This window comes from Bos indicus, chromosome 23 (genome assembly GCF_029378745.1).
Source record: "Bos indicus isolate NIAB-ARS_2022 breed Sahiwal x Tharparkar chromosome 23, NIAB-ARS_B.indTharparkar_mat_pri_1.0, whole genome shotgun sequence".
NCBI classification, from domain to species: domain Eukaryota; kingdom Metazoa; phylum Chordata; class Mammalia; order Artiodactyla; family Bovidae; genus Bos; species Bos indicus.
The window spans coordinates 5,191,001-5,217,863 of NC_091782.1; the positions used below are offsets into that span (position 1 = coordinate 5,191,001).

Here is a 26,863-nt window from a genome sequence, read left to right on the forward strand (position 1 = left end):
CCAAATTGAGCCAACCACCTACATCCAGATTAAACAGTGCTGGAAAGTCCCTTGTTGACAGCAGTCTGGAATCCCAGTTGGGAAAGGGTCCCGAGCAGTGTGTCCACCCCATGGGCAAGACTTCAAATTGCAGTTTTGTGGACTCCTGCTTGTAATCACAGGCTGCAAGTGATGTCATCGTGCTTGCACACGCAAGTCTGTCTCTGGTTTAGTTTTTACAATGCTGCTTGTTTCACCTTGTGAGTCAGAAGACTTCTTACACCGTAGGGGATTGGCCAGGCCCTCAGGGGCTTAAGAGATTCCAGGACATATCCTTTCTTATCTACGGTGCTGTGTGACTTGCTGTGCTTCTAGGGCAGGCGTGGAAGCCAGGGTCGGAGGCAGGTCAGAGGCTGGCTCTTGCTTCTAGAGCCTGAAGACTTCCTCCATTTTAATTTCCCTGACAGCCAAGTTGAAACCGGATACAAAAACCAGAACACATGTAACTGTGCCGTGATGAATGTTCTTGGGCACAGGGGAAGGCAGTGGGCACCCAGCATCCTCCTATGAATGCTGGGGGACCTCAAATGACAGGTGCCATGAAGCTGGCGCAGCCGGGTTATTTGATCCTATTTGTAAATAGTACTGCTAAAAAAAAATCACTTTCCAAGTATCCTATTAAGATATTTATTAAATGATCCTGAAACAACCTCTGTAATGTCACCATATTTTCCAAGATAAAAGTAAACTGTCCAAAGAATGCTTTAATAGTGGTTTTTAAGTGCTCCATATTGTTCCATTTGAGATCAATGGCAGATTGTTCTCTGTTTTGTTGAGAACAGGAGGAAATGCAGTAAAGCTTTCTCAGAAGTGGTTTTTCATGGGGGAAATAGTCTTACTTGCCTGGATTTTTGTTAATAAACCTGTATTAGTAGGCAGATTTCACAGCACCTTCCTCTGGTATATTTAAAGGTGACTATTTCCACTGTAGAAACTACCCCTTGATGCATGGGCTGTATCAGCTGGTCCCGTTTATTCAGTCAGCTGTGTCAGAGTGGCTTTAGGATGCTAGGAAGAAGAAATCTCAGCTGTGCTGGCAAGCGAGAAGGCCCACGGACGCAGAGGCCACGCCATGCTGCGGGGATGGTGCTGCCGTGGGGCAGGGTTCCACCACGCACGCCAGCGGAGCAGGTGGGCCTTCATGCTTTGAAAGGCTTTGCTCCTGGGAGCATGGCCTGCGGGCTCTCTTTCCATGTCTGCTTCTAACTGATGCCATGCTCTGGGTGTCCTGTGACCTCTTAACTCCTGTGGCTTCACTGAAGACCCAGGAGTTAAACACAGAAAACAAACTTACAGTGACCAGCAGAGAAAGGGGAGTGAGGGATAAATTAGGAGTTTGGGATTAGCCAGATATATACTACAAGATATAAAACAGATAGACAACAAGGACCTACTGGACACCAGGGAACTATATTCAATATCTTGTAATAGATTGTGTGTGTGTGTGTGTGTGTGTGTGTAGATGGCTATTCACCGGGAACTAACACAGTATTGTAAACATTGTAAATCAACTACACTTCAATTACAAAAGAAAGGTCAAGGAGTCAAAGTGGGTCATTCTCAACACAGTTCCAGCCAGTGATTTCATACCAGGGGACTTTTTGGTGGTTTATTGTTATCTGGATAAATTTGTATCTTAAAGTGGTTCCCACTCCCCACGCCTGAAAAATGCCAGGCTGTAGCATCTCTTGTCATTATCAAGCGCCTTCCTTAGATAAAAGGAGACCTACATAATTTATTTTACTCACGTGGGAAGTTGCTTAAAGGTATGGGTGTCCATGTGTGTGAGAGATGGGAACAGAGAGAGAGAGGAATTTGCTTTGTTGTTATGAAATGATGTAGGTTTCTTGATAAGAAAATCTGATGAGTTAATGTTTTTTAAACATTCATCTAGATCTCTATTCATTCATTAAAAAATAGCCTCAGTTGGTAAATGCTGTGAAGATAACTCACAGGAAGCTAAGGAGTGCACGTTTAAAGGCCCTACCCAATGTTCAAGATAAATATCCATCAAGACCAGTCAGTCTGATAAGTTTCATTACTTGTTTGCTTTGGTCATGGGGTCTGAATACCCTTCTTTCCTTCAAATGTAAAGTGTGTTAAACTGAAATAAATAGTTACTGCGTAGTCATCTAATGGAGTTTCCCCGGTGACTTAGCAGTAAGAATCTGCCTGCAGTGCAGGAGCAACAGGAGACGCCTGGAGGAAGGCATGGCAGCCCACTGCAGTATTCTTGCCTGGAGAATCCCACGGATAGAGGAGTCTGGTGGGCTACAGTCCACAGAGTCGCAAAGGAAGAGTCAGACACAGCTGAAGCAACTTAGCATGCACGCACACTCACATTCATCTGATGACTATTCTTGAAGATCCTTTATCCATGCATGAAAAGAAGTTTATCACTTTAAAACCTGAGAACCTAAGATGCTTTCAGTTTTCCTTAGCAAAAAGCATATCTGTTTTAGAAAGAATAATAGAAATTGTTGTCTCTAAGGCCTAGGTTTGTACTTAAAACACCCCACACATCTCTTGTCTGGCTTCTAATTCATATTTCAGGAGCTACTGGGCCAGGAAGATAAGTTCATCAGCTTTTATGGATAATATTGCATTTACTCACAAACGTTGTCCACTTACTACACTTGAATTTCCTAATATTTCTAGCCTTTCAGCTCTAAAAACTCCATGTTTCAGTTGATAAAATTGGCCTTTTATCTTTTCTAAGACATGGATCATTGTATGATACTTTGTGGTAAGATTCTTCAGAAACTTTCTTTTTTAATTTTAGAAATATAAAATATTTCTTGCTTATAATTCAACTAGTGTTTGTGTACTTTTCCAAAATTATCTACCTTTACAAAGTATTTTAACTGGATCACATCAAGTAGGCTGTGTAGACTTGCCTTTCGAGACCAGTTTAACATTGTGATTTCTGAATACTTTTGACTGCTTTTCGGAAGAGCTTTGCTCATTTATTCATTGTATATTTCTTATATGTATAATGGTAAACATATTTAACACAGTTCAATACATTTTGATTTTATTAATACTAACTTTAGAGAGCATCACATTGAAAAGTAGCTGTATAACTCGAATTTAGGAAGAAATGATCAACCAGTCGGGTCCTGCTCTAAATATGAGTTCTCTTAAGTTACCCAGATAGATCTTTGGAATCTGATTTCAGGTAACAAAGATAAATATACAAGTTGTTGTCATCAATACCAATATAATGTTAAGAGTACAAATATCAAATGGAACACTAATGTACCAGGATCATCTTTTGTAGAGTTAGTTGAAATCAGCTTAATAAAATAGGAACTCAGTTATTAAATAAATGGTGCACTGTTACATATAATCCATCAGAGGAGATTTCTCCATCGCACTTCCTGCTTCCCGGCTGTGTCCCACACACTTTCTCATCCACACTCTCCACCTCACTGTCAGTCACACGGGGCGAGGGTCCTGCCTCTCTGGGCACCTGCACTTTGCCAGGGTTTCCTGTGCTGCTTGGCAGATAGTGGAGCCTGTTTGATGAATGGCTGAAATTATGAATGAATTATTTGTGTAGCTTTAAAAGTGTACTCTTCATTTCAAATGCAGGGTTGCTGTCTTTAGCTTTACAGAGAGCTGGAAGACCAGATTAGAACTGAGTTCATGATTTAGAGTTAGAGCCTACGGGGGCTGGAAGGAGGGCTGTTGTTTCTTAGGAAAAGTTCTGTGAGCAACTCTGGTCCACACTTTGTGGAAACTTTCTTATCCACGTAGCCACGAGTGAGTAGCTTCCCAGGAGCTACTTGCGTAAGGAAGGCCGTGGCAGCTGGCAGTCAGTCCCTCCATCTCTGCTGATTGTGGCCTGGTGCCCGACTCATTGTTCAAACATGGTAACTGTGGGCGGGTTTTCTTTGTCTTATTATCCAGGCAGCAGAACAGCCTGTGTGCTCAGATAGAATCAAGTGCTTGCTGAGATATTTCACTTCTTGACCGTGAAGAGTGGGCTTTGATATTATTATGTTGATGGGTAGTTTATTATGTATATTATCCCTTATAGTTGGCTATGTATATATTTTTTCCAACTTAATACGAGTTACATGTAATAAGTGAATGGGTATGTTGCCTATAGAGTTCTGGTTATGGATAGATTTTTTTTTTAAAAAAAGATTCAGTTCTTACTTTTATAAAAAATCATTTTGGAATCATTTTCTCACGAAAGGTACAAAAGGCCCCTCCCACATCTCTTCTGTTAAGTTATCAGAGAAGTTTACTGTTGTTTTTACTAGACCTGTCTTCACTTGGGGCCAGCACAGTTTTATTTATGTTCGAAAGATTATTTTGTGAGTTTGAGGAAAGAAAATCTGCCCTCTATCTGCTATTCTGGCATGATTGCTTATTTCATAAAATAAAGAATGGATAGATCTTAGTTTATTTAAATGAAACTGTGAAATTTTCTCCCCCCGCCAAAGGCTAAGATTTGGCTTGCTGAGTTAATTTTCAAACAGTATTATTTAAAGAGTGTTTGTTCAGTGGATAAAACTCCCTGGCTGTGATTTTGTTAATGAAATATCCAGAGTCGCTTAACCGCCCTTGATCTTAGCCCAAGCCTTGGAGTAACCTCGAGAGGCATGCATAGTTATTAGTAACGGCTCATATCCACGTCCACGGTGCCCAGGGCTCCATACCCTAAGGAGTGGTTTCCTCCGGAGAACAGTTCGACTTGAACTTGGGCTTTTAAAAAGAACGACAGGAGATCCGACTTGAAAGTGATGCGCGCTCTACATCGCGGACCTCGAAGGGCTGCGAGTCCGCCGCAGCAGCGCCCCTAGAGTGGTTCCCGGTGGGCGGGTTAGCCCGACTCCCCGTTTCTCTCTGCGGGGTAGGGTGGGGCGCGGTTCCCGCGGGGCCCCGCTGTCCGCGCGGAGGTGGCCCCCGCCCCGCCGGCCGGTCGCGCCTCCGCGCCCGCTGCGCGCCCCCGGGCCGGGTCTGGTTCGCGCTGATGTCACCGCCGGGCGGTTGCCTCCCGCCGCCCGCCTCTGGGCACCTCCCCCTGAAAGACTTGCGGGCGCCCGGCCGGCCGGGGCCGGAGTCCGGGGCACATGCCCGCCGAGCCGGGTCTCGGGAGCGCGTAGCGGCGGAGCGGGCCCCGGGCCTCGGCGAGGGGCGCGCGGCAGATGCGCCCCCGGAGCGCCCAGGCTCGGGACGCCCGCCCGCCCGCCCGCCGCCCCGCCGCGCGGCTGCCCAGCCTCGGAGGAAGTGCGGGGCTGCTCTCCACTGCGGTGGCCTCAGGTGGAATCAGCTGTCTTAAGGAAGATCAGATAAGACTCTTTGAAAATGACTTTTTTTTTTTTTTCTCTGAATGGAGTTTATACTACACCATGCTGTCTATTTACTTCGAACGGTTGCTAGACTGTGCCGGCCTGGCCTTCCAAAAGCCTATTTTTTTCCTCTTTGGATAATTCTGAATAGCCTCGAAGACGCTTAATATGGGAAGAGCCTGCCTTTCGAATCAGGATTATTTATAGCTACTCCCAAAAAGAGTAAAAGAAAATTTGAACTTTCTTACAGTGTGTTAGACTTATTTTTCTCTGAAGACTTGATCTGTGCCTTCATCGGAATAGTCTGTGGTCTCAAGTCTCCAAGTGTTTTTAAATTTCTGAACCTTGGTTTATTTATAAGAGATGGAGTTTTGCAAGCTGTGTTTAAGTGGATTACAATTAACCAGACCTCTGCTGAAATTGACACTCAGTGGATAAAGATGCTTGCTCCTGGGGAAATTGTAATCTGGAAATCTCAGATGCAGAATTAGAATAAAAAGGGAAATGGACCGACAATGGAATGTTCTGAGTGTTTGAGCCACTGATAAGTGTATTATTTGTTTTCTTTTTTCTGTGTTTTGGAGTATGTGAAAGGGAACTTCCAGGGGCTGGGGAGGAGACTTCAGTTCTCTGTTATTGGATGCACTTTATTTTTGAGAATCATTCTCACACAACCAGGTAAAGGGAGGATTGCACGTGGACTGGTGCCCTGCTGCTGGCCTTCAGCCCCTCATCTGTGATGACGTGTGTTATCTAAGATGCATCTTTGGGCTGGAGACACTTTATAGTTCTGTTCAGAAGTGTGCTTTTCTGGAACATGCCTGGCCTTACTTCCCACTTTCTGCGTCAAGAGCTGCAGTGTTTGTTGTAACGGGCTCCGCAATGGGGAAGCCGCTGAGCAGACCAGACTGTTTACGTCAGAATCCCCCTTGCGTAGGAAAAGGTGAGGAGGAGGAGGATCTCAACATTGAGGACTGCTATGTCCCCCAGCGCTCCATCTATGACACGGTTAGGCTGAATGAGCAGATTGACTCGGGTTCCAAGGGCAGCCTGTCTTCCAGGCACTTCACAGACCGGACTTTACCCTACAGTCACAGAACACTGGATGTCAGCTCTTTGTGCTCCAACGGTCCCCTTGCTTCTTCCAGTGCGTTCGAGCTGAGAGGCCGTGAAGCCCACAAGCTCGATGAAAAGATGATCTTTGATGCCCTCAAACTCAATAGCGACGTCATCCGGAGCACAGGCTTACCCAAAGCCAAATCCCATGCGGAAAAGAAAGAGCATAGACGGTCATGGCGAATGTTCGTCCCGGCCAATTTCGTGGATTATGCAAACAAAAGTGAAAGCTCTTTTGTTGAACCTGCTGATCTGTCAGATGCTGTTGCCAAGGCTGGCAAGTGCAGAGGGGCTACTAGCTCTCTCCCGTCGGAGGAGGACGACTCTGGCTTGTGCGGCCCTCCGGCGGAGAGGGAGGAAAAGCAGCGCCTTTTCCCCAGAGACCCGTCCCAAATCAGAAGCCTGTCTTCTGTGGAAGATGCTCACACCGCAGAGCAATACAGACCCTTTTTTTCTGTTAATTCCATCAGCGAACAGAAGATGCCCTTGCTTTCATGCAGAAGCACCCACCTTGATGACAACTTCAAGATGATTTTACATGATGCTTCTCCACCAGAGGAAACGAAACCTGTCCATGGTCAAAGGGAAATCCGTGGTGAAAACAGCTGCCTGCAGGATGATGTCAGAGAGAGCGCTCTTAAGGGTGGTTCACTCATTCTGCCAAGAGAGGGAGAAAGCAAGTGCATTTCTAACCCCAGAGAAGAAGGAAGAACCTACGGATCAGGAGAATTCCAAACCACTGCCCAAAGGAGGGAATTTGTGGGAGACTCTCCCGAGGAGCTGGCTGTCTCTTGCACAGATCTGGGGGGAAATGTCATAGATTGGGGTGGCACGGGTTTAGTGGAAAATCTGACGTTATTGACACAGTACGATTCAGAAGAATCCAACGTAGCATCCCAAGAGGGTGTGGAGGCTCCTCTTTCTGTCCAGGAGATGGAGGCGGTCTGTGAGCCGTGCTCCTCACAATTCAGAGCAGTAAGAAAGCAAGCCGCTCCCCGGAAAACAGGGGCCCATGCAGGAACCTTGGACCCTGTCTGTAATGGCTTTCACTCTGCTCAGGTAATTAATAGGGATGGGAAATTTGCCATCAAGTGGTCACTGGTGTCTCTGACCATGGTCAGTCCTGTCCTGTCTCTGGCTGGGGTGCAGTGGGCGGGGGGCAAGGGGTGGTTGACTGGTACCCAGCCAGATGGCAGACATTGATCCATCGATCACTGCAAGCTAATTAGGGATGGTTCCTGAGGAGCATGATCACTGCCAGCTGTTTGCGTTCCTGCTCCTGGTGGTAGGATGGTGGCCGTTCCCCTTCATTTGCATGCCCCCCCTCCACTGTGAATTCATGTTAAGCTTAGGCTTCTCCACAAATTGTGGTTTAAGGTCCTGCCACTTAAGGGCAGTTATATGGGATTTATTACGCTTGAAGGGGCTTAGGAAGGAGCAAACACAGTATTCCATTGTTGTGGTCTGAGAAGTGCTCTCCTCAAGCTGAGGACTCTGTACACGTGCTCAAAGTGTTCTCTCTGCAGCTCTGCATGCGGGGAAAAGCGGTTGTGCTGCCTTCTGCAGTCCACGAAGCCCGCCTTCCCTTTTGCTAAGTGCTGAGTGAAGTGAGCGCGTGAAGGGTGCAGCCTTGTCAGAGGGAGACGTCGGTTGTCAAGCCTGTAATTTTTTTCTTCCCACTTAGATTGAAGCTCAGCTATTTTGGTCCTTTTCCTAAGCTCTTCTGGTAAACTTTGCCTCAGAGGTAATTTTACTTTATTTTAAGCTTCTCTTGTGTGTGTATGCTTGAGGGTTAGCCTTAGGGAGAGTCTCTCTTCCTAGGTATTTTGTTACTGAGAGATAAGGCTTTTGGATGCTATCAGTCTGTGAAATAATTGATCTAATTAGCCATGCCCTTTCCTTGCATTGAATGGTGTGCTAGTTTGAGAGCTTAACAGAGTGTTTGCTTACTATAAAGGATTTTGTAGTTTATTTGTAGAAAGTAATTAAACTCTTAGAGTATATAGATTCTTTAGTAGTTTTTTTTTTTTAACCCTTAGTGAATATTGAGAAGCACTTTTGAAAATTACTAGACTCAGCCAGAACTATGCTGATAGACAACCCTGAAATCCATTCCTTTCAAACCAAGACGAGAGGTTAAGACACTTTACTGGAACATTTTTATTAGTTTTGTTGTTTTTTGCCCTGAAAACTAGCTATGCTACTGCTAAGTCGCTTTAGTCGTGTCCGACTCTGTGCAACCCCATAGACGGCAGTCCACCAGGCTCCGCCGTCCCTGGGATTTGCCAGGCAAGAATACTGGAGTGGGTTGCCATTTCCTTCTCCAGTGCATGAAAGTAAAGAGCGAAAGTGAAGTCACTCAGTCCTTAGCCCTACCAGGCTTCTCCGTCCATGGGATTTGCCAGGCAAGAGTACTGGAGTGGTGCCTTCTCCACCGAAAACTAGCTGTGGGCGAGAACAAAACTTCCCTGAATCCTTATGTACCAGACAAGTTCCCGGAATTAAAAATGTAGCCATTTTCCTCCCCTCTTTTTTTTTTTTTTTTGGTAAGTAGTAAAACATATCTACAGCTATTCCTAGAAATAGTAACTTGGAAAGTGGTATAGAAAAGAAGTGGGATCATATGGCAGAATTCTGTTTTCACTAACTTGCAGTGTTTCTGTTGACTTATTAGGTACATTAATGCCTTTTAAAAATCATGAAAAATTTTATGTATTTGTCCCCGTGATTTGGGGAACTCCTATAATTCTCTGTGTGTAATTGACTTTTTATATTGAGTATTGTTCTATAGAAGCAATTAGCTAGTGTGGAAACTGTCAGAAAGTTTGGGCTTTTTGCTGAAAGGGGACTTTTAGAAGAGGTGATCGTGCATTTTTTGTTTGCTCTTCTTTAATGTACTCATTCATACTATAGCACAGACATATGCTGGCATGGGCCAAAGTCTGGGGAGTTTGGCAGCCTCTACATCTTTCAGAATTATTTTCCATACTGTGCCTGTAGTGTTTTCTCAACTCCTATTTTGATATTTGCTTTTATTGTGTTTTCCTATATTCTGTTTAACTATTCATTCACTTGGACTGTTACATTTATGTAGTATAATGACTCAGCACCCCAAACCTTGTTTTCCCTTAATCTCCAGCTGAAGCTTTCCTTCCTTAGTTAAATGAGTTTATTGTCCTCTTGACACCTTCAAGCCGAATATTAAAGCATTGGTATTATCTATGAAAGAGTTGACGTATAGTATTATCTATTGAGGAATGATCATCACCCACCCCAAGATAGGAATACAATTTTCTATACTGATAATTCATTTGGCAAGTAGTTACCAGGTCCATATTACAAGCTGGGTCCTGTGGTAGGCCCAGGAAATAGAGCAGCTCTAAGGAAAACAAATTGGCGTTTTTGTGGAACTTGCGTTTTACTCTAACACATTAGTTAGATACTTTGCCAGTTGCAGGCAGTGCGGCCTGTAAGTTGGGTGGGCTGGAGGGTTGGCTGGGAGGTGCTGGAAAGCCGCCGACAGTGCAGGCAGGGCCCACAGAGTGGCCGTGCAAGCCACGTGTGCTGGGATCCGGTGGGGAGGCCTCTGTGCCTCTCGCGCGCCCATTGGTGTCTTGGCGGAGGCTGAGGGGCTGGGCGTGTCGGCGTCCATGCTGTTGCAGTGCCCGCCTGCCCCTTTCTGCCGTCTGTGTCCCCGTGTGTGGCCCCTCTGGCTCAGCTCATCTTCTTGTCAGTGACCCCCATTTCCAGCTGAGGCTCCGATGTCATGCCAGCTAGCAGCAGGCCTGCTTAGAAGAGCCCATAAGGATTCTTGTCCAGGAAGGCCCATCTTATCATCTTGCTACTTGGCATTTTCTGTACCTTTTTTTTTGGCTTTTTAAAAAGTTATTTTATTGAAGTATAGTTGAGTCAACAATGTTGTGTTAATTTCTGCTATACAGCAAAGTGACTCAGTTATATAGGTACACTTTTTCATATTCTTGTCCATTAGGGTTTATCACAGGATACTGAATATACTTCCCTGTGATACACAGTAGGACTTTGTTGTTATCCATCTTAGTTTTTATTTGTTGTTAATTGAGGATCATTGCTGTATTGTGTTGGTTTCTGCCGAACGTCAGCATGGGTCAGCCATAGGTACACATGCGTCCCCTCCTCCTGTGCCTCCCTCCCATCCCCTGACCACCCACCCCTCCAGGTTGTCACAGAGCCTCAGTTTGAATTGAAGCATAGTTGATTTACACTGGGTAATTTCTAGCGTACGGCAGAGTGACTCACGGATACATAAAGGTGTACATATTAGTTTTTTCTGTTCTTTTTCATTATGGAATGGATGTTGAGTAGGGTTGAGTGTGCTGTACAGCAGAACTTGGTTGTTTATTCATTCTGTGTGTAACAGCTTGGATCTTCTAACTCTGAAGTCCCAGTCCGCCCTTCTCACCTTGGCAACCATGAGTCCGTTCTCTGTATCTGTGAGTCTGTTTCTGCTCTGTAAATAAGCTCATTTGTGTCATATTTTAGATTCTGTGTATGAGTGATACCATACAGTATTTGTCATTCTCTGACTTTGTTAGTATAATAATCGGTAGTTGCATTCATGTTGCTGCAGATGACATTTAGAAAAAAGAATGAAATAATGCCACTCTAAACCTTTTTTTACTAGTTAAATTGGAGTGATGGGAGATTCCTAGTGCTGTGATAATGAAGCGATACAGAAGACATGTCCACTCTTGTTTTCGTTTTATAGGTAATCTGATGAAATGCAGCTAGAATATCATTCCTGAATATTTCTGAGTGGTCATGATAATATTATGAATTTATGTTTAGTTTTTTACTAGTATTTGTAAGGCAGACTAGGCAACAACACATGACTTAGGCAACCAGGATTATCTTTATCTGTAATAATCCATATTGGCTGATGGAACAGATGTTTGTATTTGGTGACTGTTAGGTACGCTAATTCAGAGAATTACTGTTCTTTTCAAACGTAGGTGTTCCAAAAAGAAGAGATCGAACCCCTGCAGGTGAAGCATCAGGATGTGAACTGGCTGGGGCAGGGCCTCATCCAGAGTGCCGCCAAGGGCGCCAGCACCGAGGCCCTGGAGCACGACCTGGACGACGCCGGCGCGCGCTGGAAGACCCTCAACAAGAAGGTGGTGTGGCGCTCCCTCCCTTGTCCTTCCTGCAGATTGTTCGCCAGCGTTTTCTAGGACCCCCAGTCCTGTGTCCCGTAGCCCAGCCTCCCTGCCCTGCCTGCTCCTTGGCCGCCCTGTGACCCATGGCCCATCCCAGGTGTCCCCAGGGCTGGGGGCACAGACGCAGGCAGCGAGCTGGGTGAGGCGGGCCCTGTCTGGACGGTGGCCAGGTCCTCTGCCCTGGGCTGGGACCGTGCACATACCTCCGAGGGCATGGGGGCTGCTTGGCGCCTCAGGTTAGTGCCACCCAGGGGCCTGGGCTCCCTGCTGCCAAATGGTCTACTTATTTTCCAGAGAACTTGGAAATCTCACTTTGTATGTGAAACCTAATTTTCATTCATCAGCAGCTCATTCTGCACTGTGTAGCAGGTCGCACAGTGCAGCCGTGTGTCTGTCCGCCCTGGACTGAGGGTTTGCACCTCACTATAGATTGCTGAGTCCAAATGTCATTTGATGAAATGAAGATCCCCTCTTTTCCCAAATGAGCGTGACAGAAAACACTGGAAAGTAACTCTGATAGCTTAAGGAGATGATGCTGAAACACAACAGCAGCTCTTTATGTGACAGAAATGATCAGAAAAGGGTTTTGGGATGGCAGGGCTCGTCTGGTGCTGGAGGGAATTGTTTTTGGAGTTTTTCCTGCTCTGAAGTCTTCCTTGGTGGCCAGATCTCAAGACAGCATTTATCCTTCTTTAGAGTCTGATTCATACTGTAGTGCTGCTCACGCAAACGGGGATGCAGTGTCAGGTATAAATATATTCCATGGTACTTAAACTGTCTTGCCAAGTACTTGTTCAGTCCAAAAAGAAAAGACCTTTGAGGGGGCGATAGGGTATCTCTGTGTGGGACACAGAGACTCCATTTACTGGAGGACAAAGGCCCTGTCTTGTTAAGAAAGGCCTATATAGAGCTTGGAGCTGGCAGGATTTAATTGGATACTTCATAGTTATTTTGTGTGGCTGAATATAATTCTGATTCTCTCTATTAAATAATAGTTTTTTTTTTTTTAATCTTAGTCTTTAAAAAAATTACTATCCTTGATTTTCAACGTAGGAAATAATGGAACCCCATGGATAATGGTAAAAATGAAAAAGGCACTGTTTCTTTCAGTAACCTTAAAATATTTGAACCCTTCTTTGCTAATCATTGGTGTATTGGATACATCCAAAATCCGAGAGTCCTCCTCTTTGGCATTTGGGTTGAGAGGGTAACCTTATCTGCTGGGCTGACTTGCTGATGAGCTTGTCTCCTTTCTGTCTGTATCCTGCCCACGAGCAGTGCCTTGAGTAAGTTTTAAGTGAGAAGGAAGAGAGAATCTGTGATCAATGGGCAGACGAGCTTGGACAGGGCGGGCTGGTGGGCGTGTGTGGTTCCTCACGAGCTCGGTGGTAACTGAGGCCCCGGCTGTGCAGGTGGCCCAGCGGGCAGCCCAGCTGCAGGAGGCCCTGCTGCACTGCGGGCGCTTCCAGGACGCCCTGGAGTCCCTGCTCAGCTGGATGGGTGACACCGAGGAGCTCGTGGCCAATCAGAAAGCCCCGTCCGCCGAGTTCAAGGTGGTGAAGGCCCAGATACAGGAGCAGAAGGTGAGTTAGCAGTGCGCGCTTCCTGTTTCCCGTTACACCTTAATAACGAGAGTAAACGTTTACCTTGTGACTCTGTCTGTATTAATAGAATGTTTTCATTAACCAGTAATCGATGTTCTAGACCTTGTTTTGTTGGTCATTCAACCAATATTCGTCCATCATCTGCCACAGGTGAGTCATCCTTGCAGGTGCTGGAGCTATACCGTCAAATTAAAAACATAAAAGTCCCTCATCAAGTTTAAGTGTTAATGGGAAGGGAAGAACAGGGAGAGAGAGAGACAGTAACAAAAGTAAGCAATTAGTGTTAACCTTGGCCGCTGATAAATAAAGCCGGGTGGGAGCTAAGAACTGGGAAGAGAGCGGGTAGAGCTGGGGACAGTAAGTGCTAAGTGGAGACGGGACGTGTACAATTTTTAAAAAAAAATAGTGCGGTCAAGGACGACCTCACTCAGCGAAAAGGTGACTTCGAACAGAGATGTCACGGTTCTTTGATGTACTGGTTTGGTGCATATGCAGTTGTCTTTGTATGAGGTCAGTATGGGCAGTTTATTATGATTCAGCCTGTACTGACGAGGCAGAGAGTTGATCCCTGTGTTCAAAACTGGGCTCTTGTGTCTTTTGACACTGCACATACAGGACCCAGTTGGAAAGACACTCCTTAGAGGGATGCTGACTCCTTAGGGCCACACATACAACTTCTGTGGTCATTGGGAAGCATTAATGACCCGTCCAGTATTGATTCGTGTCATCCACGGCTTGAAATGACTCATGGCATTGGGGGGCTCCTGGCATACAGTGTGTTGATAAGGTTTACCTTTAAAAAGACAACACGCTTAAAAAAAGGAATGGATTCAGAGGCTTGGTTGGGTTTTGGCATCCAGTACTACTCTCTCTGAAAATTCTTTGAAGACTTTAGTATCTTGAGAAATTAACTAATTAGAAATAGATTTAGAGGTAAGGAATAAAGAAACATAAGAGGAAACACATTGCATTTGTTTGGTTTTTGAAAAAAATTGATACATATAATACGTAATATAATATGTAATTTCTATAATGTAATAAATATAAAATATATACTATGGTGTTAAATAAAATAATATGACTATTACCATTCATGATTTTTAAACCTTTAGTATTTACCCAGAGTTAATGAACAAGGCTTAGCCAACAAAACCTGTCTGTTGACTTTGCTCTTAATTGCTAGAAGCTATTCGTTAAAGTTTACTGAAAGTAATCCACTTAATTGTTCCTTTTACTGCCTAAACCACCTGTCCTACTTTGATTTTATGATCTCTGACCTGTGTTAAAAGAGGACGTCTCTTCCCCTTCATTTGGACCCTGTTCCTCTCCCCTCCTATGTGGTGGTCTCTCTTAAATTGCTGTTAAGCTTCTTGTTTTATATTGGAGTATAGCTGATTAACAACGTAGTAATAGTCTCAGGTAGACAGCAAAGGAACTCAGCCATACACACACATGCACCTGTTTTCCGCCAAACCCCCCTCCCATCCAGGCTGCTGCGTAACACGGAGCAGAGCGGGCTTGGTGGCGAAGTGGCAGTGATGGGATACCCTCCCGCGGCGTGTTGCCCCTGGGTGACGGGATACCCTCCCGCGGCGTGTTGCCCCTGGGTGACGGGATACCCTCCCGTGGCGTGTTGCCCCTGGGTGCCTGTCCGTGGCTTTGGTCCTCCAGGATCAGTCAGGGTCAGGTTCAGGCAGCAGTGGTGTTCAGCGTTCCGTGTGCCTTGCTCACCACTCTGCACGTGGGGCCTGGGGCTGGCACTTATTACTGAAATGCTTGTTTTGTTTAAGTGGAGGAAGGGAATCCTGATTTTTGGCTCCCTATGTCAAACACTCCCTTCCAGGCTTCTTGAAATGAAGAATTGGATTGACTTTTTTTTCTGCTGCTCAGTCCTAAATGTTAGTCTTCTTTCGCCAACTTTGAAGGTTTCTGAAATGTTCCACTCTCTGGTCGTTGTGGAAATGCTAGTTAAAGGCTCGTTTTTATCCTCATAAAGAATTTTAGGAGCTATCCTACCTCCCAAAAGCAGCCAGGAGCCTCCGGTTTCAGCCTCATTGACCTGTGAAGTGGTCTGAGTCTCAGCTTCCCTCCTGTGGTAGATTGTTTAATGTGGGAAAAGGTTTTGAAAATTGTGATGATTTGTAATGAACTTTCTGTCTCAGTGGGACAGCTCATGGTTGAGTGTTAGGGCGTTCCCATTTCGCTATAGTAATGAGGGTTTTGCGCTTCCAGTGCAGTGATGTTTTCCTGAGTAGAAGGATCCTTCTACCCCATTATCTTGTATTAAAAAGTTGAGAATGAATAGTTTAGTGGCCTTACCAATATTCATTTTACTTACTGCGAAAAGCCTCTACCACAGTGTCTAACACAGTAGTAATGAATCATTAAATAGGATGAGGTTTTTGAAAAAGCTCTACTTCTCAAATCCTTTTGTATGTGAACCCATCCAACATGATTTTTGTCACATGTCAAAAGTATGCTACAAAGCATATGTTTTGCATATGTTTATACAGTTATTCCTTTGTTTCCTTTCCATTTATTTATTGTTTTCTTATTTACTATTTTTTCCTAAGCTTCTCCAAAGATTGCTGGATGACCGCAAATCTACTGTGGAGGTGATCAAACGGGAAGGAGAGAAAATCGCCGCCACGGCAGAACCTCCGGATAAAGTGAAGATTTTGAAACAGCTGAGTCTGCTGGATAGCCGATGGGAGGCGCTGCTTAGTAAGGCCGAAACGAGGTAACGTAAATGCTGCCAGGGTTTGAGGAGAGCGGCAGTGGCTTTTGTACTGACTTCTCTATTTTGGTCCCACTTTGTTTCCAGACTGTTCTCTTCCTGTGTTTGTCACGTATGTGAACATAGAGGGCAGGGGTGCTGGCGCTTCTCGTCTCATTCCTCCGACGGGGATGTCTTGTAGTCCCCAGATCTTTCGCAACTCTTGTGTGTGTGTTTTTGTTTTTATCTGTTTATTTGTCTGGCTGCGACCTGTCGTAGTTTCAGCACACAGGATCTTTTGTTGCGGTGCACTGACTCTCTCGTTGCGTCACGTGGACCTCGTAGGTAGTCGCAGTGTGCAGGCTTAGTTGCTCTGCAGCGTCTGGGATCTTAGTTCCCCGACCAGGGATCAGGGTGGATTCTTATCTGCTGGACCACCAGGAAGGTCCCTATTACAACTCTCTAAGAACAGTGTATCGCTCGCAGGGTCCTTTTTTCATTCATTTGTAACATAGTTATTGCCTGCCTGCCACGCATCAGGCAAGGCCAGGCATTCCGGGGCTGCACTGGTCAGATCATCCCTACTACCTTCAGGGAATACCGTAGCAGGGTTTGGTGGCCATTGAAGAGCAGGGACGAATGTGATGGTTCAGAGTGAAACCTGCACACAGGGTGCCATGGCAGTGGAGAATCGGAAGAACCCCGCCTGGGGTGGGGAGGTGACAGGCAACCTCTGTTTTTTTCTATTTTTGTTTCTAATTAAGTTTTGACTGTCTAATAATATTTTTTAAATGGTGCCCTCAGTTACTTAATTTTATTTTATTTTTGGCCACACCCTGCGACATGTGGGATCTTAGTTCCCAAACCAGGGATCAAAGCCACACCCACTGCAGTGGAAGCACTGAAAGTGCGAAGGCTGAGCGGCTGCAGCAGGGATGTCCCACGTTCTGGTTTAAAGTGGAGTGGGAGGTGTCTGGGAAGTGAGGCTGGTGGAGGGTGCTGTGACGTTTACCAAGGTGAGGAGCTGGAGTGTGGCTCCGCTGGGCTTCACTACATTTCTTTTTTTTTGTTTTATTAAAGTATACATGATTTATGATGATATGATGATGTTTTCATTTCTGCTGTATAGCAAAGTGACTCAGTTGCACACATATGTGTGTGTATGTGTATATATATATACATATGTATAAGAATGTGGGCTTCCCTGGTGGCTCAGACAGTAAAGCGTCTGCCTGCAATTTGGGAGACCTGGGTTCCATCCCTGTGTCAGGAAGATCCCCTGGAGAAGGAAATGGCAACCCACTCTAGTACTCTTGCCTTGAAAATTCCATGGACGGAGGAGCCTGGTAAGCTGCAGTCCGTGGGATGGCAAAGAGTCGGACATGACTGAGCAACTTCACTTCATATAAGAATGCATATATACATTCTTTTAAAAGTATTCTTCCCCATTTCGGTTTACCATTTGTCGTGGGATACTGAGTATAGTTCCTCCTTCATTCTCTCCGTTGACGCTCCACTGACCCACGTCCAGTCATTGTGACACTGGAGTGCCTACTGGTTGGGTTGGAAACAGATGACCCGCTGAACAGAATGAGCGTCTCCACTCATTCCTGCCTTTGTTGGAACTCTTCATAGGATAATGCAGAGAAGGGTTTGTCTAATCTTGAATTACAGGGTAGAAGGAAACGATGTTCTAGGACAAGTGAGTAAGGGGCTCCCACGGAGGCTGGGAGTTCCACATTCCCTTTAACGTGTATCAGTAGATTATTCCTTCTGTGTAATGCCCTAGAATTACTATTACTACCATGGGAGAGGTGCTCAGTACTTTTTTTAAATGAATGAAAGCCAAGATCTCTGCTTTTCTTCCAGGACTGTCCTTTTCCCAAGCCATCCTCACAGTAGTATTAAGTGGAGGGATTGTGGTCATATTGTGATTCACACACCGATTAATAAATCCCCTTACAGTTTAAATCACAGCCAATTAAACCTAGTCTCAAAAGTTATTTCCATTCATTCTAGGTGATTAGATACTGTTTAATAGAATTTAGAAAGAAGAGTCATAGATAGTGATCATCCAGAAGGTAAAAATAATATAGTAATTTATTCATTTTTTTTAAAGGTGAAATGTGTTTCAACTGAAAGTTTTAAAAATATATACATATGTGGTTTGTGATATAAAGATACAAAAATTGTTAGGTTGGCCAAAAAGTTCATTTGGGTTTTCCAGTGGGATCTTACGGAAAAACCCTAGCAAACCTTTTGGCCAACTCAATACATTCAGCAGCATGTGCCAGTTTTTCATAATTCCCTTTGTCCCTAAAGAACATCCATGTCTCAAATCAGGTCATTTCCTAAGCATTAAACACGATGATAGGTCAAGACAGCAGCTCTTGGTCCCAGCAGAAAGGATTCGCAGAATTAGATACTGAATCAGGTTCTCCGTACACAGACCGGCACAATCACTTGCCCTCAGTGGAAACCAAGGACCGCTCGAGCAGGTTTTAACTCACACGGCCCCCTTTCAATGGAGGAAACGATGAGTCTTCTAAAAGCATTTCAAGCTCTGTTTTGTAGAAGTCAGAGAAATAGTTCTTCTCTTTCCTGATATTTTTAGTCCATAAAATAATAAATGTTGCTTCGGGGAAATGTACCTGACACTATATTTTTTAAAGGAGGAGAGGAATTACTAGTAATTCCAGTGCAAGGGATGCTTTATTTTTCAAAACTTGCATCTAATTTTGACCATTTGACTAACGCAGTCTCAGTAACTGGTGCTCTGGCTGAATTTAACTAATTTGTAAATCATAGAATACATGTTCAGTAAATATTGCCTATTATTATCATTATTATTGCTGCTATTGTTATTATACCATTACTAAGATTATAACTATTGTAAGAATTACGATGAGTTACTTAAGATTTTCATAAGATTCAGCTTCTTGAGGTTGGTCTTTGTTCAGTTTTAAAAATTAAAGGAGAATTTAATAGAACTATTATTTTTTTAAAAAAAGATTTATAGATATCTTTTATTTTTTCCACCGTGCTGAGTGGCTTGAGGGATCTTAGTTCCCCAACCAGGGATTGAACCCTGGCAGGGGAAGCACAGGGAATATAAGAAGTATTTTAAACTGTCCTCTCAGTGTGAGAGGTTTTAATTTTAACCTTAGATGTTTTCTACAAAAAGTGTTGGGAGCGGAACGCAGGAGCATGAGTGAAGCTTTCTGTTGACAGCTTCCCACATTCCTCATCCCCGAATGACCTTCCTGTTGGCACGTTTTCAGGAACCGTCAGCTGGAAGGTATCTCTGTGGTAGCACAGCAGTTTCACGAAACCTTAGAGCCGCTGAACGAGTGGCTGTCGACCACAGAGAAGAGGCTGGCGAACTGCGAGCCTGTTGGAACCCAGGCGTCCAAGCTGGAGGAGCAGATTGAGCAGCACAAAGTAAGGTTCCCATCACACGCCCGTGGGATCCAGTTGTCCCTTTGCTTTGAGGTTTTATGACACGCATTTGAGTTACGCGCTATTGGGTGACGCCTCAGTTCAACCTTATACCCATTTCATGTGTCATCTTTTTGTTCAATTTATGTTGTCATTTTTATTTGTCCATTCTTTCTGTTTCCCTTTTTTAAACCTCGTTTAGGCCTTAGAAGATGACATCCTGCATCACAATAAGCATTTACACCAGGCTGTTAGCATTGGCCAGTCTTTAAAGGTTTTGAGCTCCAGGGAGGATAAAGATATGGTGCAGAGTAAACTAGACTCCTCCCAAGTGTGGTACATTGAGATTCAAGAGAAAAGCCACAGCAGGTCTGAGCTCCTGCAGCAGGCTCTGTGTAATGCTAAGATTTTTGGGGAAGATGAAGTGGAGCTGATGAACTGGCTGAGTGAAGTGCATGACAAGCTGAGGCGGCTCTCGGTCCAGGACTCCAGCCCCGAGGGGCTGTGGACACAGCAGGCTGAGTTGCGGGTATTTTGATTTATTTTACTTTTTCATTTCAGTTGACCTTATTTTCTCAGTTCTCTTTATTTCTGTATTATTTTATGTTCGCTATGATTTAGGTTAATTCCTGTACTCAAAAAAGACATTGCCTTTGTATACAATGACCTTTTTTTAAATTGAAGTTTAGTTGATTTACAGTGTGGTGTTAGTTTTACGTGTACAGTAAACCAATTCAGTTATATATATATGTATATATATACTTTTTCAGATTCTTTTCCCATCTAGATTATTATACAATATTGAGTATCGTTCCCTGTGCTATACAGTAGGTCCTTGTTGTTTATCCATTTTAAATATAGAGTGTTAGATTCAATTAAATCACACGTAATGTAAGAAGAGATTCAGTTTATCCAGTAATAGATTGCTCATTTTTCATTTTATTATTTCATCATTGTATACAAAGGCCCACAATTAACCAATACTCCAGTCTCTCCACGTAGCTCATTTTCTGAGTAGGGGAGAGAATTTCGATAGTTGAACTGAGACATGGGCACAGTGCTGAAACAAGGAGAAGTAAATGTGAGAACAGTGAGGAATATTTGAAAATGCGAGGTGTTTACTCAAAAAAATGAAACCTAGTTAACATTCTCTTAAGATTAGCTGATAACAAGATGGTACCTGTATTTTAGGTTCTTCAAGAGGACATCCAGCTTAGAAAACAAAATGTAGACCAGGCTCTGCTGAATGGCCTGGAACTACTTAAACGAACAACAGGTGAGATACCTTTCAAATCATCATTCCATGAACACTGTGCATTGCTTTCAGAATATTTTAGAGATGGGGGAGGGAGAACACAAAGCACTTTAGAATTTTGGGGCCAGTCCAAGACTTCGTTCTGGAGAACACTTTGAAGGCCGATCAAGGGGATTTTGGACTATGATTTCACTTTTTTCTCATGATCTCACTGAGTTCTTAATGAAAGTTTTGTGTATTACTCATAATACTGAGCACTGGTCAGAGAATTGCATGGCAGAATGAAATTAGCTTTCCACTTGTGGAAGGCAGTTGTTGTAGAGGCAGAGCAGTTGTGGACAGTTTTGTAAAATTTTAAAAGAGGTGCTATTTGGTGACACATAGATGGCACCCCACTCGAGTACTCTTGCCTGGAAAATCCCATGGACGGAGGAACCTGGTACGCTGCAGTCCATGGGGTCGTGAAGAGTCAGACACGACTGAGCGACTTCACTTTCACTTTTCACTTTGATGCATTGGAGAAGGAAATGGCAATCCACTCCAGTGTTCTTGCCTGGAGAATCCCAGGGACGGGGAAGCCTGGTGGGCTGCCCTCTATGGGGTCGCACAGAGTTGGACACGACTGAAGCGACTTAGCAGCAGCAGCAGTGTGATTGTGCCCAAGCTTCCTTTCTCTGCACTTGAACTCACCAAGAAAATAAATGCGACTTGTTTTTAGTAATCCCTTTGGCTTTAAGAACATCTCACTGTATCTGTATTCAGCTCAGCATGCGTGTTGTGGGGGCAGGTACTGTTCATTATGCACGGGAGGAATTTGGTATCATAGCTACAGCCTTACACTTGGAACCTGAAGCCCAGGATGCAATTTTTCTGTGTGTCTGAAAATTAAATAGAGTCAGGTGAAGATCTGTCGGAACAGTACAGATGAGTTTATTATTTTTAACACACACACGGATTATACATTGGAGGAGGAAATGGCAACCCACTCCAGTATTCTTGCCTGGAGAATCCCATGGACAGAGGACCCTGGAGGGCTACAGTCCATGGGGTTGCAAGAGTCCAAGAACCGGACGTGACTTAGTGACTAAACTACCACCACCCAGGCTGTACATAAACATGTGTATGCCTGTGTCAGGCACCATTCTAAATACTTTGCAAATATAAACTAATTGAATTTTTATCACAACCTTATGAAGTAGGCTCTGTTCTTATAATAAGTACTCAGGGGCACAGAGAGGTCAGGTACCTTGTACAAGGTAATGAGTCACAAACTCAGTATTTGGACCCAGGTGGTTTTTAACCTTAAACACGGAAAGACCATACAGATAGACGCAAGGTGGTGCTTTCACAAGACAGAAGGTGCTGTGGTCCTTGGCGGTTTTTTGTATTTGCATTTGCAGAGTTGTTGGCATCAGCCAGAAATCCCCAGAAAGATTCAAACCTAGGAAAGGACTTTTCTTGGGTCAGAGCTTCTTAAGAAAAGTGTCTCCTCTCCCCCACCCCCCAAAATCTCATCAGCGTAGCATCACCTCTGAAGAACTCTGCTTCCCCTTTCATGAGATATAACATGCCTTTGAAATTCTAGGTGATGAGGTTTTAATCATTCAAGATAAGCTGGAAGCCATTAAAGCGAGATACCAGGACATCACTAAGCTGAGCACGGACGTTGCGAAGACCCTGGAGCAGGCACTGCAGCTTGCACGGCGGCTGCAGTCCACCCACGAGGAGCTGTGCGCCTGGCTGGACAAGGTGGAAGTCGAGCTGCTCTCGTACGAAACGCAGGTTCTGAAGGGAGAGGCTGCCAGCCAAGCACACGCAAGGCAAAAGGTACGCTCCAACATATATTCTTTGTGTCTGCTTGTTATCTCTCAAGGGAGGCCTAGTCACTCAGGGGTGAAGTGATGTTTATCACATGTCACTGCTAATGTGTTCAAGGGCGCCTTTGTGGGCGTGGACCCAACAGAAACTGGCAACGGACCAGCTGTGTGAACTTTTAGGAGCCCAGACAAAAAAACAGCGTCTTGTCGTTTGTCCCTCGAACCTTATGGTGGGAGTTTACTATTATGCATAAAAACAGGAAAAAAAGGGCAATGATCAGTGTTTCAGAGAGACACATAATTTGGTCAGGATAATCATGTTTATAAGGTCAGTGCATGGCATGAGGTGACTTTCCTAATCATGTTGCAAAAATTGGTATTCTCCCACGCTGAGTGTCTTTCTTCTCAAGTGGCCAGCCTCCGTTTTCATCATCCCTGAAGTATGACCACACGTGGGTTCAGGGAGTTAGGGAGGCTAGGTTCACTGAGCCTGTGATGATTCAACAGGGATGATTTAAAGCCAGTGTGTCCTCCTTTTGAGGGTCACTTGATTCTGGTCCAGACTTTCCTCTTTAGTTTTCTGGTACCTGATTATTTTTTGATATTAATTTTTATTAGAGTATGGTTGCTTCGCAGTGTTGTGTTCATTTCTGTTGTATAACACAGCGAGGCAGCCGTACGCATGCATGTATCTGCCGTTTTTTGGATTTCCTTCCCTTTCAGGTCACCGCAGAGCACTGAGTGGAGCTCGCTGAGCTGCACAGGAGGTTCTCGTCAGTTATCTGTTCTGGTTCCCGATTACTTTGAGGTTGCCAGCCAGCAAAGAATAATCCATATTAACTTGCTGGGTTTGGGTTCCCAATTTTTAAACATTGATGTTACGTTTCAAAGTTCAAATTGTGCCATATTGACAAGGGGGTTGTCCTTTTGAGCTTCTTAGGGAATGGTTTCCCTTGTGTGAAATACCTGTGGTATACAGAACGTAACTGCGGCCAAGGGGGCCCATGCGGCCTGTTGTCTGTGAAGGGCTCTGGCCCCGAGGGCAGTTGAAGGGGAAGCTCATTTAGCTGTGGCGTGTCCCCCAGGCCTGTGTCTCTCGGCTTGCGTCCCCAGGAGCTGAAGAAGGAAGCCAAGAGCCACAAAGCCCTGCTGGACTCGCTGAATGAGGTGAGCACCGCCCTGCTGGAGCTGGTGCCCTGGAGGGCGAGGGAAGGCCTGGAGCGGACGGTGGCCGAGGACAACGACCGCTTCCGCCTGGTGAGCGACGCCGTGGCACAGCGGGTAGAGGCCATCGACGCGGCGCTCCTGCGGGCCCAGCAGGTAGGTGGGCATGCACCTCCCGGAACCTCTCCTCCCAGGGGCCTTCCCACCCACTGCTCACTCTTTCAGAGCCACAGGAGGGGCCGAGAGGGTCAGCGGGCTCGTGCAGGTGTGTGCGCGCCGGGTGGGGCCCGGCTGTGCATCGCGGGCAGCCGTCTGCCCTCTGGTCTCCGGCCTGGTCCCCCCGTCGGCCAGTGGAAGGAGCAGCCCCGCTCCCCCGCTCCCCGCACAGAAGGCCTTTTGTCTCCACATGTGCAGGCTGTTCATGTTGATTTCAGGTCCTGGCTAGGTCAAATCTGTGTGTGCGTAATTATTATTCTTCTTCTTATATTTTTGAGTTATCATGTAAGTCACTATTAACATTCCTTGACATACATGGCAAAGAAAGGCTGAGTTCTTTCTGAAAAGGAAACTGCTGTATTGGTGATGTCGTGTTTGTTTTTTTTCTTTCTGGAGATGACTGAAAGGGGAAAAAATGATCGTTTCTGACCTGTCTGCAACTCACACAGAGCCTCTGGTTCCAGAGAGTTTCATAGGCCCCACCCCTTAGCCACAGCTGGGTCAGAAGACTCTGGGCAACCAGGGGGGTCTTGGATCCAGAAGCTTGTGAGACATGTTTGGATTAACTTGTATTGAGATCTCTGGATATTTACATTAAGTCATCAGCCCTTTGTTGCAGGCTTTCTCTGATGGGGTTAGTGCGGTTTTGCTGTGTACTGCAGAGTGGGGCTCAGGAAGGTGGGTGACTCAGCCTTACTCATCCAGGCCAAAAGCAAGACACACTAACCAAGCAGATTGTGCAGGAGCATCCAAAATCGGTTCTCTCAGGTTGCTGTAAAAGTGCAGTTTGTCTAGTTCTAAAGCGTGGCCGCTCGCCCCTCATTTGAGTGCCGTGCTCTAGAATCACCAGGGCCGCCTGAATACAGTATTAGCAAAAGGCCCGCCTGAGGTATTTTTTGCGAGGGAGACCTTCGTGCCTGAGGAATGCATTTGCATGGCTCTGTTTTCAAACTTGGGAGGAATTTGTATGTCTCATTATCATAGGGAAATAAGCATGTTTACTTGCGAGGCTATTCAACTATTTGAAAAGAGTCGGATTATTTTTTTCACCAGAATTTCTGCCGACCTTTCCGAGTTGGCACTGAAGACTTCTCTAAATAGCAAGACAAATATTCTGTCCTCTGGGGAATAGGGCTCTCTCGAGAAGCTGATCGTGGTTGGCTCGTTCAGTGAAGGACGACGGTAATGAGGGTGTAACCAAACTAAGGTTTGGCTGCTTGCCTCTCATAAGCCAGTAATTCGAGAGGCAAATGTCAGGAGAGAGGAAAGGTGCTTAACTGTAAGAGTGGGCTGTCTGGGGGAAAGGGAGACTCGTGTCCAGAGACCAATTCCAAAGATTCTGCTCAGCCAGGACGGTTTTTAAAGGAAAAAAGTGGGGCGAATCTCTGAATCATGGAGGCAGGAGGGTGCTTCTGCCTCCATCTGCATTGAGTGCAGGTGGCTGGCTCTGTCTTCAAACGTTATCTTGCTGTGATCTCTGGCAGGATTGCTTAGGGGGCTCGTGGGATAGAGGGCTAGTCATTTTTAACTGGTTGCTTCATCATTCTTACTCCTTCTAATCTAGGAAAAGAACCAGCAGGTTAGGCAAGGCATGATGTGCGTTCAAGAGGGCATAAGTCAGGAGTCAGTTTGAATTGCTTAGTGATCTCATTCATCTCACTGGGTTCTTTTAAGGATAGAGGGAAATATAAATGGGCAAACAGGAAAGGGGCAAAGAGCTGCTCTAAAGCACAGGTGACAGGCTGAGCGCCTTGTTGGTTTGTAAGCTCTGCTGGGTGCCAAGGTCATTAAACTGGAGTCTAGTTCTATTCAAGGTTTTTGCAAATATTTTCCACAAGTTGGTCTGTGTTTTCTAGATCCAAAACATATATCCTGTAGGAAAATAACAATTAATGGGTTTTTTACCAGATAAAGTCATTCCTTATTGAAAGTTTCAAGACTTTGAGAAAGAATGCAGGAAAAACTCATGGAAGCAAGACCATGCACACACTGTGGTCTGAAATCCTTCAAGCCTTGCTCGTGAGAGAGAGGGAGAGCTTTTGGATAAAGCACCTCACTGCCACTAGATTGTAGCTAATATCAGTGCCATTGGTCTGTTAATATCTCCTGGTTGTTCATGTGTATTTATTCCATATGTATATGTGCATTCCTTGGAAATGCCTGCACATCTGTCCAGTGAAATACCTCCAATAAAATGCACTTTTTTTGTTGTTGTTCATTTGCTAAGTCGTGTCCAGCTCTCTGTGACTCCATGGACTGCAGCATGCCATGCTTCCCTGTCCTTCACTATCTATGAGTTTTCTCAGATTCGTGTCTATTGAGTCAGTGATGCCATGCAACCATCTCACCCTCTTTTGCCCCCTTCTTCTTTTGTTTTCAATTTTTCCCAGCCATCAGGGTCTCTTTCCAGTGAGTCAGCTCTTCACATCATGTGGCCAAAGTATTGGAGCTTCAGCTTCAGCATCAGTACTTCCAATGAATATTCAGGGTTGATTTCCTTAAGGGTTGACTGGTTTGATATCCTTGCTGTCCAAGGGACTCTCAAGAGTCTTCTCCAGCAGCACAATTCGAATTTGGCGCTCAGCCTTAAAAATGCACTTAAGCCAGTTAAAAAAAGAGAGAGAAATTAGAAGAGAAATACCTTTCCAGTAAGGCTGAGATGCACTGTTTAGAGCTGGTGTGTGGTGAGGTGACCTCCCTCCCACCAGAGGGGTCCTGCCTCTGGTATGTAGTGGAGTTGTAATCAGGACTTAGTTCAGATCTCATTCTACTCCACTCTGGTGCCTCTTTATAGATCAGGTAGAAAGGAAAAGTCTTAAATGGTGATCCATTTTTTTCTAACCTCCCTCCATAATCTGAAGGTAGGCACTATTATTGCTACAAAGTAGAAATATGAGGATATTTCCAGAAAGGGCTGTGAGCCATGGGCATCCATGCTGAAAGGATCAAGAAATCTCTCACTCCAGACAAGTTTAAGAAGACATCCATGCCTGTCTTTCT

At 45.0% G+C, this 26,863-nt stretch overlaps 1 protein-coding gene across 28 annotated transcripts in view; it reads left to right on the forward strand.

Annotated features, from left to right (window-relative positions):
* The window catches only part of DST (dystonin), a 518,621-nt gene that overhangs the window by 422,954 nt on the left and 68,804 nt on the right, over positions 1 to 26,863 (forward strand). For 22 of the 28 annotated variants that reach the window (XM_070777732.1, XM_070777740.1, XM_070777736.1 and 19 more), the window contains 8 exons: positions 11,450 to 11,611; positions 13,066 to 13,236; positions 15,831 to 15,997; positions 19,255 to 19,414; positions 19,614 to 19,940; positions 20,603 to 20,687; positions 22,252 to 22,493; positions 23,597 to 23,803. In XM_070777732.1, coding sequence (XP_070633833.1) covers positions 11,450 to 11,611; positions 13,066 to 13,236; positions 15,831 to 15,997; positions 19,255 to 19,414; positions 19,614 to 19,940; positions 20,603 to 20,687; positions 22,252 to 22,493; positions 23,597 to 23,803 — 1,521 coding nt within the window. The remainder of the gene's footprint in view (positions 1 to 11,449; positions 11,612 to 13,065; positions 13,237 to 15,830; positions 15,998 to 19,254; positions 19,415 to 19,613; positions 19,941 to 20,602; positions 20,688 to 22,251; positions 22,494 to 23,596; positions 23,804 to 26,863) is intronic. The other 6 variants (XM_070777742.1, XM_070777745.1, XM_070777761.1 and 3 more) reach the window with 1 other exon arrangement.